Raw genomic sequence first — 14,950 nt, 5'->3', positions numbered from 1 at the left:
ACTGTAGTATTGAATTTTTGTCATGTACAGCCAATTTCTAATTTTTTAATTTAAATATGTATTTTACTTTTCATGCAGTCCGTTTTGCAGCTGTGTTTGCACTGGCAGGTAAAAATATTGTGATTTTTACTTGTTACTTTGTCAGAGAACTTAGATTACAATTTATCCACTTTTTCTTTTTCTCCCTTTTTTATTTTCTACAGCTTTCCATACTTGTCAGCCAACAGCCTTCACCTGTGGCAATGGGCGATGTGTACCCTATCATTACCGCTGTGATCACTACAATGACTGTGGAGATAACAGTGATGAGCTTGGCTGCTTGTTCCGGACCTGTGACTCCCACACAGAATTTACTTGCAATAATGGAAGGTGTATATCCCTTCAGTATGTCTGCAATGGAGTAAACAACTGTTATGACAATGGCACCTCAGATGAGAGGAATTGCCGTAAGTTGAGTCTTAGTACCTAGTGCCTGTTGGTGTCTGACTCTCTAGACAAAGGAAGAGGGAAATGTGGTTTTATGTGAAGAAATCTGACAAAACCAGCAAGAAGGACAAAAGTTTTGTAAATTTAAATTACATTACTGATACTGTTCAGTGCTGTTTGAAGCAAATAGAGTTGCTAAATCGTGTTCTGGAACACCCTAAGATATTACATAATAAATGTTGCTGTAAGTAGTCTGCCTTGAAGGAACAAATGCTCATGCAGTATGTAATGTTAATTCTTGTAAGTAATTCCATGCATTTCAAAAATATTATTTCAGATAACTTGGATTCAAGGTTTATGTTTTTGCAGGATTAGCCTGGAATTTGACAATGGCCTTTTACTTTGTGTCATGCCATATTAATTATACTATATTTAATAATCAGGAGTGTATATTGGGATCCCATAATCTCACAGTTTAAAATTATATGCCTTATAAAAGTTATCAGTTATGTTAGTTTTCTTTAAGATGTAAACTGTGATTAGTTCAATATTGGCTACTTTTGCAGTTCACAAAAATAACAGCATAACAGTGTTTAAAATAGCTCTAAAGCACTTTTTCTTTTTTCCTCTCTCCTTAAAGCCGAGCGTACGTGCCAGTCTGGTTTTACAAAATGCCAAAGCACAAATATTTGCATTCCTCGAACATACTTGTGTGATGGTGATAATGACTGTGGAGATATGAGTGATGAGAGTCCTACTCACTGTGGTAAGTCAAGAGAGTTAAAGGGCCTTTGTTACTTCTCTGATACTTCTGTAATTTATTCCACTGCCCTTTTCTTTTAATATAACTCCACCTTTTCTCAAAACATCTACTTTTTTAATACTGAAGTTATATATACATGATACTATTATCTCCTAATTATCTAAATAATGCTTTTAGCTTATAAAAATGATAAATTTTTGCAGAGTTTTAATACAGCATTTGAGGAATGTTCCTTTTGCTTATTTTGGTCTGTATTTTTAAATGCTTTTTAAGGTGTTTGGCACTTAAGTATTATAGAGAGTTGTCTTTTTCCATAACTTTAACATTAGAATATTCTTCCTTCTAACTGAATGAATTTGTCCATGATCTCAAATTTCTTTTAGCTCTTTCATGTGGTTAGGCTTTAACATATTATTCATTGCTTTTCATATCTTCCAGTTAGGATATTGAAGTGCCTAGTTTTGAATCAGCCTTAATTACAAACCAGATTAAATTTGCTAGGACATTTTTATTAGGTAGAAGTTAGGTAGTAGTTTTCCCATATGAAATACTGTGGATTGATTTGTAAAACATAATGGCTATTTTCAGGTCATGATTTAGGTTTAGTATTGTCTAAGCAGATTATTTTTGCTTTCACTACTTTAACAATAGTTAACTGTTTGATTTCCATCATTAAAGGCACAGGGAATGGCAAGTTAAAAGGCCAGACTTAATCCTTTTGGTATTTTGAAACTATCAGAAGGTACAGGAAAGTATTGGTAACTACTGAAGAAATTGTCAAAACCCCTTATATATGCAAGTGCCGAGAGTACTTGCAGCATGCTGAGCTGGAACTACTCAGTGTTATGGTTTGTTCTTCACTGCCATTAAGGAAAGATTGCTACCAGCAAGTGAAGAAAAATTGGTAGGAGGAAAATTCTCTGCCATGAGATACTACTTAGTGCACATTTTGATTTCATGTAAAGCACTGAGTCTTTTATGCCTGGTTTGAGCACTGGAGAAAGGAGTACACTGTAATGTGGTCATCTGCCTGTGCACAAATCTCAAGTATAAATGTAGAATATATGTGCAGTTGCTGCATGCAATCCTATTTCCAGGGCAAATTCTGTCAACTTACTAGCTGATACGTATGTCCAGGGAGAAAATCAAGTGCATTTTTTGCATACAAATATCAAACTAGTTTGTACAATGAAATCTTTCCAGAGAGGCTGACAAAAGACATCCTTCCTAGCATAATTTTTTCTCTTTCTTTTTTGGGGACTGTAATATTTTTTCCATAACATGGACTCAAAAGCAACTTTAAACAAGTTGGAAAGGTAGCAGAAAAAAAAAGAAATCATGCATAGGTTTTTTCTTCCAGTCTCTCTGACTTGCACAAATAGTGAGTTTCGTTGTACGTCGGGACGTTGTATTCCTGCTCATTGGTACTGTGATCAAGGAATAGACTGTGCTGACGGCTCTGATGAACCTGCCTCTTGTGGTAAGTCTGCACTCAGGAGATACAACGTGAAGGGTTAGGGCAAATCATTAGTTTGTCTTGTAGGCAGAAGCTTTAATCCAGACAAGGTGGAAAATAAGTATCTTCTAGGTTTTATTCACTCTTGCTAATTTGAGTCACTGAGTAATTTGAGTTTTAAATCATTAAAACTGTGTATGAAATATGAAGGTTTTAGTTGCAACAACTGATTGCTTGTAATGTGATTACTCTCCCTATAAGTGATTGCTTGTAATGTGATTCCTATCCCTATAAGACTATGATGGTAGTGAATCAAATGGCAAAAATTAGTAAGTATTTTGGTATTGTTTTACATGTAAAAGCAGATGTCATGCTGTACAGAAAGTGTGCATGCAGTATAACGTGGGGAAAAAGGGAATGTGGGATGCAGAGGGGAAAGGTGTTGACACAGTATATGGGTGTCATAGTATTTAAGAAATCCTGTATGTACAATAGAAACTGATGGTAATAAACAGAGGAGCAGGGTAGGAGGTGAAAAAAAGGACATTGATATCCAGGGAAGAAGAGAAGGAGCTAAATGAAGTCACTGACAATTGATATTATAACATAGTTATTATTCTCATTGTAAAAGTAAGAATAACAAAAGGCAAGATTCTTCTGTGGTTTCACTTTGCATATTACTGGAGTTGCATCTTTAGCTTAAGAAAATGTTTTGCATCTTGTACATTAACTATTTTACAATTAAGCTTTGATTTTACGTGTCACCATCCTAAGCTTCTGCCTGAAATAGTCCTCAGTAGATATGGCAGTGCAGGTTAGTTTAACAAGCAGAGTGATTGTGTTCATTTTGAAGTGCCCCAAATGCGGACTTGTTCGAGTGACCAGTTCAGATGTGATGATGGCAGATGTATCCCAGCAACGTGGATCTGTGATGGTGATAATGACTGTGGGGATATGAGCGATGAGGATCAAAGACATAATTGTGGTAGGTGGTTAATGCAAGTAGATACTGCACTTTGTCCTGCAGGTGTTTTTTAGAAAACCACCAACCCACAAACACTCACTGCCTATTTTTCTTACCCATAAAGGTGCACATTAAGCATGAGGTACAGTGTTTCTGTACCTTTATTTTCATGATATTGAATCAAAATTGAATATTTTACTATTAAAAAATCCCCAACAAAACATTGTTTTAATTTTGCAGTTATTCTTCTTTGAATTGTTAAGTGAAATGGGGGTATAGTTAACCTGGGTTGTCTGTATGATCTGGACAGCTAGGGCAGCTTCAGTGGAGATACTCCCTAGAGATCATGCACCGCATCTTGTGCACATTAATAACCACATATTTGTGGCTTAAAATCTTTAAAAACTAGTGAACAAAATAAGCATATCTGTTCAGAGAGTGAATGAAGGGAAGGAGGTTCACCAACACTAGTCCTGCTTCTTGATTCTTTCGAGAATAGCTGGTTATACTTGTAGTCCTTGCCCTTATTAACTGTAATATTTCTACCTCTGCTTGCTCTCTGGAGCACAGAATAGCTTGAAAAATAGGGAATAGAGGCTGTTCAGCTCCCAGAAAATCTGGCTGAAAAAGTTTATTTGGGAATCCAGTAAGATGCAGATTTCTGCACGTGTCAGCATTGCCTAAGGAATGCTTTAGCTCCCAGTCAGCCTTCATGAAGGGCAACGTGCAGTTTTGTAAATGAGAAGGTATAGTGGTGTTTGTCTCTGCATGTGCAGCAGGACATGGCTCTGTTGTGGATTATGGGTGGATATCCAAGCTGTTTGTGTGGGCAGGGGAGGAGGGTGTCACATACACAGAGTATAACTTGGTTAGTGAATGTGCTTTTCCTTCAGCAAACCGCAACTGCACAGCAGCAGAGTTCACTTGTGCCAACAATCGACCCCCCCTGAGGAGGTGCATTCCTCGGGCATGGGTCTGTGATGGTGATGCTGACTGCGGTGATGCTCTTGATGAACACCAGAACTGCACACGAAGATCTTGCACAGAAAATGAGTTTACCTGCAGTAATGGCTTGTGCATCCGTAACACATACAGGTTTGTAACTTCCCAAGCAGCTGTAGAAATTCTCATAATTGCTTATTGTGAAGGAGCTAATTCAACCTTTTTTTCACACCATTTAGTTGTAATTAGAGCTACCTATTTTAATGAAACTATTTATCTGCTCTGCATTTGTGCATTAGCTTTGACTTGAAAATGCTCTAGAATTTTTTGTTAATATTTCTATTGCTCACCATTAGCATTTAATCCTTCTTATTGTCACTAGTAACCTCTTCTGGGGTGATTCTGTCTAGCTTGTAATGCACACAGGGAATATTAGCTGGACTCACAAGATTAGACTATACAATATGACTCCAGTTTCTGAAAGTCTTTTCTATGGGAGCCAAAAATATCAATCTTCTTTGGAAACTGGGAGAGTGTATGTTCCATCTGTCCTGAAGAAAGTGATTGCCTTCTTATATTTGAAGAGAGTGTTCATTCTTCTTCAGGTGTGATAGGCGGAATGACTGTGGTGACAGCAGTGATGAAAGAGGATGCATTTATGAACCGTGTCAACAGCACCAGTTTACTTGTCAGAATGGGCGCTGCATTTCCAAAGCCTACATCTGTGATGGGGATAATGACTGTGGTGATGAATCTGATGAGCTGGAACATCTCTGTAGTACACCAGAAGCGACCTGCTCTCCCCATCATTTTAAATGTGACAATGGAAACTGCATTGAGCTGGTTAAAGTCTGCAATAGATTGGATGATTGCTTAGATAACAGTGATGAAAAAGGATGTGGTATGTATAAATTTATTTGTACTGTCTAATTTAAAAATCTTAGGCACCTTTGAAAAAATACACTCTTAAGACAGTTCCTTAATTCCAATCATATCTATTCCATGGATGTTTTTCAGAGATTAAAATTATAAGAAATGTAACTTTTAATTTTTTTTTGCTTTAATTAAGTCATACTTGTCATGTGCTGCTTTAACTGACTGTGTTGATGAGCTAATGATATAAACAAAACGTATTTCATACCTTGTTATGCCTTGCCCTTGCATTTCCAAAATATGCCGTAGCCCATACTTCGCACTCGGTGTTTTGTGACAGACTTCAGAGGTGGTAAAATAATTTTATATTAGATTATGTAATTTCCTTTTTTCCTTTATTACAGCAGCCCACATCCACATTCAGCATTTTCAGGTGGTAGCAAGGAGAGAGTGGCAGAGTGCATTGGAAAGTGACTGCACTATTACTCTGCTAGCTGGCTCCTTGAATAGAACTTCTTTCCTTTCCCAGGTGTAAATGAATGCAGTGACCCTTCAATCAGTGGATGTGATCATGACTGTACAGACACACAGACAAGTTTCTACTGTACTTGTCATCCCGGATACAAACTTATGTCTGATAAACGGACTTGTGATGATATTGATGAGTGCAATGAAACTCCATCAGTATGTAGCCAGATTTGTGAGAACACAGCTGGCTCCTACATCTGTAAGTGTGCCCCAGGCTATATCCGGGAGCCTGATGGAAAAAGTTGCCGGCAAAATAGTAATATCTCCCCATACCTTATTTTTAGCAACCGTTACTATCTGAGAAATCTCACAGCAGATGGCCAGTCTTACTCTCTCATTTTGCAAGGACTGAGAAATGTGGTGGCACTGGACTTTGACAGGGTGGAAAAGAGGTTATACTGGATTGATGTGGGGAGGAATGTCATTGAACGAATGTTCCTAAATGGGACAAATAAGGAGACAGTGATAAGTGATGATGTACCCAACGGGGAAGGTATCGCTGTTGACTGGGTTGGCAGGTAAGAAAATACATTTTTTGTCTTTCTGAGCTACTGAAAAAATGATGTGTGAAGGAGTTTATCTTAGGGCTTTTCCCCCCACTCCATATGAAATTCCTGATGAGTAGTGAAATAGTTTGGGTTGTAGATGCAGTGTTACACAACTGCTCTGAAAATGTTTATTATCATCTAATACATAACACTTAAATTACTCTGATATTTGTAGTATACTGAGGTTCTGTCAGACTTGGTCAACCACTGATGATTTGCTAACAGTTGTTGGGATTGGCATGCAGGTTTCACTCTGCATAAACAAAATATTGTAACAGCTAACTAGATCCCAGTGTAGTAAGTAATAGCAAGCCTTAATGAAATTAAGCTCCTCTACCAATGTGAAGAGCATGTGTCTTTGGCTCTTGAAAAATGCACCTTTAACTGACACACTCAAACAACATGATCCACATAATTTTCTGTCAGGAGGTCAGCATATGGGTGAGATAATTGAAAACCACATCTCATTATGGTAAATTTTTAGTTGCCTGTGTTTCAAAAAGTAGTCTGATTTACTGTCCCAGAACCTTTGTCATTATGTGGTGGCCACTCTGACAGTGGTCTTGCTGTGTTTCATCTTGTTTTCCTAGTGCAGTAATATAAGCATGAAAAGTTTAAATAAAATAGATCAGACTGTAAACCAATAAGAATTGTTCAAGAAGTCACTTTTGGAACTTATATGAGAATGTTTATATCAATATGCCCGTGTAATAGTTTTTATTTTTAAGCCACTTTGTCTCTAAACCTAATGATTATTAATGCTGCCAGCAGCCCCAAATGCTTTATGAATCATGGAGAGATGATGAAGCAAAAGGCAAATTTTAGCTGAACAGGTCCTACAGCTTCATTTCTAATACAGCTTTTGAATTATTTCAGATATAACATTAGTTATGTCTTCAGTCAGTTCTTGTTTAGGTGTTCCAGGCAGGCTGAAGAACAGTAAAATGGTTGAATTTTTCTGCTTGTTTTCTGTGCCGAGAGAGCATTAAAGGATGCCATGAGATACAGGTTGGAGAAGACTGTTTTCTCCTCCTCCCTGGGGGGAATGGTGCTACTTAGGGTAGTGTAGGCAGAATTATATCTGTCAGGCTATTTCTGGAATGACACTGTGAATGCTGGAGGTGACCAGCTCTGCAGAGAATTTCAATGTATCCTGCTGTAGTTCTAATTGAATTTAATGCTTTGGCTTGAGGCAGGCTTAAAAAAAAAAATCATTGCTTCTGCTTGTATGATTTCTTGGCTTACAGCTGTGTGTAATCCCAGGCAAAGTAATAGAAGTGTTAGAAAATTCAACATGAAGTTTCAATTAGGGTGTCAAACTACTTAGAACTTTTCTGCCTTTTTGATGAGAGCAGAGCTGGCAGCATGGGACAGTTGAGGATACTCTACAATGCCTTACAGCCCTGGTCACAGTCCATTGCACTGCATGTCTGTTTTCCTGCTCTTGGCCATTGTTGGTAGGAAAGAAAGGGAAGAGGTGTTCAGGAATTTGTAGGCAAATGGCATGTTATTACTCAACTGGGCATCTGCAAGTTTGAATTTGGCACCACTGCTTGTGGTTACAAGGAAAACAGAAGTGAAAAGGGCAGCCTGGAGCATGGTGTAGAAGAGATGTCAATGAAGTATGTGTTCCTTTGTGGTGGATACATCGCTTCTAGGAGAAAAAAAATTAAAGATGCTGTGAAGCAAAATAAGGGGGAGAAATAATATTTAATAAATTAACTCTCAAATATTTCAGAAAATTGTACTGGGTGGATGCCTACCGAGATTGTCTCTATGTTTCTGAACTTGATGGAAGATTCCGGAAAAAACTGGTGGATCGGTGTGTTGATGCCAACAATACTTTCTGCTTTCAGTATCCCAGAGCAGTTGTTGTTCATCCAAAATATGGGTATGACTTTCCAAGAGTCCTTTTCCTTTATTTTGCAAATAATCTTGCACTATTCTGAAAATCTGAAGTAAATTTGGGCTGCTTGCATTTAGATTTCGGTGGTGTTAGTACTTATTTGCAGCTTAGGAGAAATAGTAGTTTGCCTGTTGTGGGTGTATGTGCATGGCTGTCAGCTACCATTGAAAGTGGAATTTGGTTCCATATGGACTAGAAAGTTCTGATTGTAAGGCTAAAAAGGTTGATAGAAGTGTGTGTGGTTTAGTAGGTGTTGAGGCTGACTGAATTAAATTGTGATTGCACAATTGCCTGCTGTAACAGTTAAACTAAGAAATATATTAGCTTTCTTCTTCCTCAATCTCTGCTTTAGTTCTGTGGCAGGAAATACTATATTTGAGGCATGGCTTCTAGTATTAACTTCAACAATCCTAACTCTAAGTATTCATTTGAACAGACAAATTTACTGGACAGACTGGGCAGATCGAGCCTATATTGGACGAGCTGGCATGGATGGCAAGGAGAAGACTGTAATCATCTCTACAAAGTTGGAGTGGCCCAATGGACTTACCATAGATTACACCAATGACAAGCTCTACTGGACAGATGCCCATCTAAATTATATTGAGTATGTACACAGGAAATATTAAAACAACTGAATGATAGCTCATGTTGGATTGTGGTGGGAGAATTTATAGGTGCTGGAAAAAGAATACATATTTCTGCCCACTGACTCTATAGAAAACTGGAGTCAAAATGTCTGGTGTAGTAGATGATATGGATCATTAGATGACACAGTTACCGAGTTGCTACATTCAGTGAAAATTGTCAAAAAATTACAGTGAAAAGTTTCACACTCTGTACTAAAATATGCAACTTCTCTGTGTCTAGTTATGCAACCTGAACCAAAGCAAAATTGACTATAAAGTCCCTAATTTTTTGATTCTCTTGTTTTTGCTTATAGATGAGAAATGAGTTGTAACTAAACTAGTTATGTGCTAATAAGTTGTATACAACCCTCTAGGAGATGTCTGAATGTCCATAAGTTTGATATGGAATTTCCTGTTGGCAAGTGGGATTTTTTTTGTCAGTCAAGAAATATCTATACATTGCTTCTAGTACTAGATAATTCCCACTAAATAGCAGTAAAAATAAGTAATAGTTATCTGACTATATAAATGATTTTGAAACTCATAATACTGAAATATTTTGAAACCAATAACTTGTATTTATGTTAGTGTTCATATTTGTATTCATATTTACCTGCACATTTAGATTTACATTTAAATTTGTATTTGCTTCTTCTCTATTAATTCTTCTGGCAGCCTTTTCTATGATAAAATATTAGAGATGTCTTTTTAAAAATGTAAGTGAATTATGTGTATGTTTCTCTCTCTTCTCTCCTCTCATGTATTTCATAATTTCTCCATATAGAAGGGGAAGGTATAGAAAAATGTAAAATCTTGTCAAAGATAGCTCAGCAAAGGAAGCTCTAAATCAGAAAGACGTGTAAAATTTAGGAATATAGAAAGCCTATTATTGTTTTCAGTGTTTCATTATTAGCAGTCTGAATCATCTAGTCAAGCTAGTCTCTTGTGATAAAAATAACTCACTGTTAAGGCAATAAATGTGCAAAATTTCATTGTTCTAGCTAATGTGCTTCTGGAGGACTATACATTTCAGTGGATGTTGTTCTATTCACTTATTTTCCTGAAACAGCCTGTTTTATTTTCCTCCATATACTAAAATGAATTTGCTAAGGATGGTGATCTATCTTTAGGGCATAAAGAAGCTGCAATTCTACATTTCATGTTTCTGGTCACCAGTAATGAAGGACCATAATCATACATAATATGTGAAGAGAAAAGATGAAAGGAAGTTTTGGCATTTATCTGAATGTTTTGCACAAATTTTTCTTTGTGGAGGTACTCTGACCTGGACGGGCATCATCGTCACACGGTATACGATGGGACTCTACCTCATCCCTTTGCAATAACAATTTTTGAGGACACAATATATTGGACTGACTGGAACACAAGGACAGTTGAAAAGGGAAATAAATATGATGGATCAGAAAGGACTGTTCTTGTGAATACCACGCACAGACCATTTGACATCCATGTTTACCATCCATACAGACAACCATTTGGTGAGAAAACAGAATTAGATTTGCATTTAGAGGGTCAGCTGTTATTTGGGGGCTAGTTGTAAAGGACCCTGAGTGCACTCACCTTTTGCCTGTGCTGAGTGGAATACAAGGCACAGAGTAAATGTAGGCATCTAGTTTACTTTTATAAATTGTCCTTTCTTTGAAAAGCAATAACTGCTAATGCACAATTTTAAATTAGTTTCTAAAACATCGTTGCTTGATAGCATAGATTTTGTGTACATGAAATGACATATATTTCTCTCATGAAATGCCTACTTATCTAGGTTTTGGTTTTCAACCTCTTGCATTTAAGTTTTCGAAACAGTATTGGAGAAATCTATCATAGATTGAAACCTTTGTGTTCTGGAATTTACGAAGTATGGTAATATTTATTCTTCTATTTTGCCAGTTAATAATCCTTGTGGCACCAATAATGGTGGTTGTTCCCATCTTTGCCTAATAAAAGCTGGTGGTCAGGGGTTTTCCTGTGAATGTCCTGATAACTTCATGGTCATACAGTTTGGCAATACAGCCCACTGCCTTCCAATGTGCTCTAGCACTCAGTTTCTCTGTGCAGACACAGAAAGGTAAGTCCACTGCTCACCATTGCTTTTTCCGTGTGTTTTTAAGGATATATTTTACAGTTTAGTCTGTTCAAAAGGGCAGGAAATTAGGGCTTTCTTCTGTTCTCATTATGGATTTATGACATGCTTGCAGAGAGAAAACCAGGAAAAGACAGGAAGCCAGTCTTTCATTTGGAAAAGTACTTCTAGGCTGGTTCCTTAAGTAGTACTTTTAACTTTTCTTTTTGTTATAGGCATTGCTGATGTAGCAAAGTTTGGGTTGTTAGAAGCATGTACCTCCAGAAACTATTTTTGTTGAATTCTCAAACCTGGAATTTTACTTTATTTTTTTAAAACATCTTTTGCAATGTATCTGTTTCTGCCAAATATATACTGTCTGCTGGTGGCCCAGGAAAGCCATTTAGCTGATGTGAGGGCGCATTTCTAACCCCTTTTACTGAGACAGCAGTGGAGGGAGAGAAATGGTGATATAAGAGCTCTTGTACTCATCTATCACCCTGGAGCCTATGAGGCAGATGTGCTTATTGGGTTGCCTTTTGAAGCAGTGTTATAATGATAATCCCTAGTGAAATTTTTTGTGCTAAAGTTTGAGTGAATTGTTGAAATATTACCTCATTAAATGATTGATCTAAAAAATATCAGAGGTTTACCACAAATAAACATGAAAATTAAATCTTTATTATTTTATGTGAACTTCCTTCTAGAGGTCCACCAATATCATCTGTTTAGCATCTGTTTCTGGTGACAGTATTCTGCCATATTTTATTAGCATTTGACTTATGAAATAGAAGACGTAAAATTCAAGATGTTTTGCATGTTTCAAGAAATATCACTAAGACAAGACTATCTTTTGTGCTGTAGAAGGATGGTTGTACATCTGTAAAGCTCTTCAACAAAGAGCACACTGTTTTCTCTTTGTAGGTGTATTCCCATCTGGTGGAAATGTGATGGACAGAGGGACTGTCGAGATGGCTCAGATGAGCCCCCAACCTGCCCGCACCGGTACTGTCCTGTGGGGCAGTTCCAGTGCAATGATGGCAACTGCACAAGTTCACATTTCTTATGCAATACCCAGCCAGATTGCCATGACAGATCAGACGAAGATCCTGTACTTTGTGGTATGTTCCAACACATAAGTTAACCTGTTTTGCCAGTATAAAATGTATAATCAACATATAAATTTCATAATCACTATCCCTTTTTCAAAGATAAAAAAGTGAGATAGGCAGATGCAGTCTTCTGTAGTCTTGAACCTGCTGGAGCAATTCACCTCTGTGCAAGCAGGGTAAAGGAGAGCAAAAATGTACTATATCAAAACATAAACAGTTTTTATACCTCCAACACAAATTTGCCCTGAGATAAATTACCATCTGAGTTATAAAATCTTAGAAACAGGACTCACTTTGTTTTGCTCTGAGTAATGCCATGGTGATTATGAAGAATCTAGGGCTTCCTAATGCCCAGGTCAGTCTAATTTTCCCTCTATTCTACTTTGTGTGATTGAACAAAATTGTTACATTCTCTGCATTGCGCAAAATCCAGTTCATGTGGGAAGATTTGTTTTGGAGAGCAGCTTGTGATAGGAGTCTTATAGAAATGTAGCATAATTATGCCTGTGGAATAATGTTATCTCCTTAAAAGCACATGCTATTCCACATACTTATGTCTAATTTAAAAAGCATATCCTTGCTTCTCTTTTTGTAAATAATGTAGTTCTGGCAGCTGCAAGCAAGTAATATAAAGCAAAGGGGAAAGCAGTGTGGTTATATAACTGGTAGTGTCATTGCCTTCCATTCCAACGTGGTTCTAACAATGACAGAATGAAATGAAATGTCAATTTGAACTGAGTTTCAAATAGCTAAGATTTTAAGTGTGCCACAGGGGAATTTAAAAGTAGAAGTATGGCAGCTATGTAAGGCTGGTACAGCATAACGTACTGGGTACAATAAAAATCAGTTTAGGCCTATGTAATTCCTTTTACTTGTTATCTCGTGCATGGTAACAGAATCCTTTGCTCTAGAACATTAATGGAAATTATAATACACTGTTTGCTCTTGAACAGTTTGGCAGTGTATGTAAAAGAAAGTAATAGAGTGGAGTATGGCAAGATATTCTGGAAGTAGAGATAAGTTTTGACTTCTGCTTTGAGAGCTGCCCCAGTTTGCCAGCACTGCTGATACCACCTTTCAGTGCTTTGCCCTTTGGAAATAGAGGCTATATTTTTCTAGGTTGTGCAGCTGATATTAGCATGGTCTTCTCATATGTCTTCTGTCATGTTCATTCGTAGAGAAGCAGGCTCATCAGGCAATACACACCTAAGCTGATAGCATGGCCAGAGCCAAAATGCCACTTAGCTCCTCTGTGAAGTTAGTGGGAGACCCTGCCTCAGTCATGTTGAATGCTGGGTTTACTTCCCTCTGCTTTAGGAGAAGGTAGTATACGTCTTTCTCCTAGAAAATGGTAGAGCCTTAATAAGCTTGTCTGAGGATACCTGTGGAAAATGTGACGTGATGTTAGGAATGTGTACCTGAACTGCTTTAACTGGGCAAGTATATGTGACATTTTAAATTTGTTTCTGGCTTTGTTTTTAACTGTTGATGTAAACATAAGGACTCAATTGATATAGCAGCAGCAGGTAATTTCTGTAAGTTTCAGTATCCTAACAGCTGATCTGTATTCTTTCAGCCAATCACCAGTGTGAAACTCATCAGTGGCAGTGTGCCAACAAACGATGTATCCCAGAAGCCTGGCAGTGTGATAGAGAGGATGACTGTGGTGACAACTCGGATGAAGATAGTGCTCACTGTGCCAGTAGAACCTGTCCCCCAGGCCAATTTAAATGCGACAATGGCCGTTGTATCCCACAATCCTGGAAGTGTGATGTGGATGATGATTGTGGTGACAACTCTGATGAGCCATTCCACGAATGCAGTAAGCACACAGCTGTAGTAAAATGCCTACATTAAAGTGCACTAAAAGCAGAGTGAACCACATAATTTAATTTTCCTGAGATGGAAAGTTTATTGGAAAGGAGTATTTTCTGCAAGCTAATTGCATTCATGTACTTGAGTGTTAGAAAACAGAGACTGTGTGATAATTTACTATTTACTTATTCTTGAAGGAGAGAAAGCCTATTTATGCTGGGCAGATTATCAGAAACTGGCAGCATCTCACTTGGACTTTCTTGATGCTAGGATTTTCCTATATGCTCTAGCAAGTCTCTCTGAACCAAGGGGCATCTTCAAGAACTTGTGACCAAGTTTTTGTCATCTGAGGACAAGCTGCCTCCTCTGGCTTCCACATTTGGGGTATTGCCAGCTTTGCCAGCTCTGAATAGTTTAGGGAAAAACACAGTGAGTGTGATTTGATCCTGTGGTGGGCTTGTAGCATACAAGCAGCATAGATTGGAAAAGATAGTAAAATCAGATACATTTAATACTTTCTCTTTTTCAACTCTAAAATTACCAGATAGCTCTTTTTAGTCAAAATAATTGACTGTAAATCATAAAAGGTTAGGACAGGCAAAAGAGCAAGGAGGACAGTTAATGGCTAAGTAACAATTATTTTGACTAACTGCCTCTTTCAGTGGGACCTGCTTATCGATGTGACAATCACACACAATTCAGCTGTAGAACCAACTACCGTTGTGTACCACTGTGGGCAGTGTGCAATGGGAATGATGACTGTAGAGACAACAGTGATGAACAAGGCTGTGGTAAGTTTGGAGAAGGTAATTTCAACGTAACTTTGTACCTGGAATATTTCTCCAATTTGTAAACACCCAGATTTTCTGAAAGCCCTCAGTAATAATGTACCTGGGCAAAGACTATGC

General features: G+C 37.6%; 1 protein-coding gene across 1 annotated transcript in view; it reads left to right on the top strand.

Annotated features, from left to right (window-relative positions):
- The window catches only part of LRP2 (LDL receptor related protein 2), a 110,004-nt gene that overhangs the window by 69,718 nt on the left and 25,336 nt on the right, over positions 1-14,950 (top strand). The window contains exons 44-57 of the mRNA XM_050977023.1: positions 204-446; positions 1,067-1,192; positions 2,550-2,669; positions 3,499-3,630; positions 4,503-4,704; positions 5,157-5,452; positions 5,954-6,470; positions 8,239-8,391; positions 8,843-9,013; positions 10,311-10,534; positions 10,944-11,121; positions 12,040-12,236; positions 13,804-14,049; positions 14,705-14,833. Of these exons, the coding sequence (XP_050832980.1) occupies positions 204-446; positions 1,067-1,192; positions 2,550-2,669; positions 3,499-3,630; positions 4,503-4,704; positions 5,157-5,452; positions 5,954-6,470; positions 8,239-8,391; positions 8,843-9,013; positions 10,311-10,534; positions 10,944-11,121; positions 12,040-12,236; positions 13,804-14,049; positions 14,705-14,833 (2,934 nt within the window). The remainder of the gene's footprint in view (positions 1-203; positions 447-1,066; positions 1,193-2,549; positions 2,670-3,498; positions 3,631-4,502; positions 4,705-5,156; positions 5,453-5,953; positions 6,471-8,238; positions 8,392-8,842; positions 9,014-10,310; positions 10,535-10,943; positions 11,122-12,039; positions 12,237-13,803; positions 14,050-14,704; positions 14,834-14,950) is intronic.

This window comes from Serinus canaria, chromosome 7 (assembly GCF_022539315.1).
Source record: "Serinus canaria isolate serCan28SL12 chromosome 7, serCan2020, whole genome shotgun sequence".
NCBI classification, from domain to species: domain Eukaryota; kingdom Metazoa; phylum Chordata; class Aves; order Passeriformes; family Fringillidae; genus Serinus; species Serinus canaria.
Note: the sequence above shows the minus strand (reverse complement) of the source record. Positions and strands in the feature narration are given on the sequence as shown.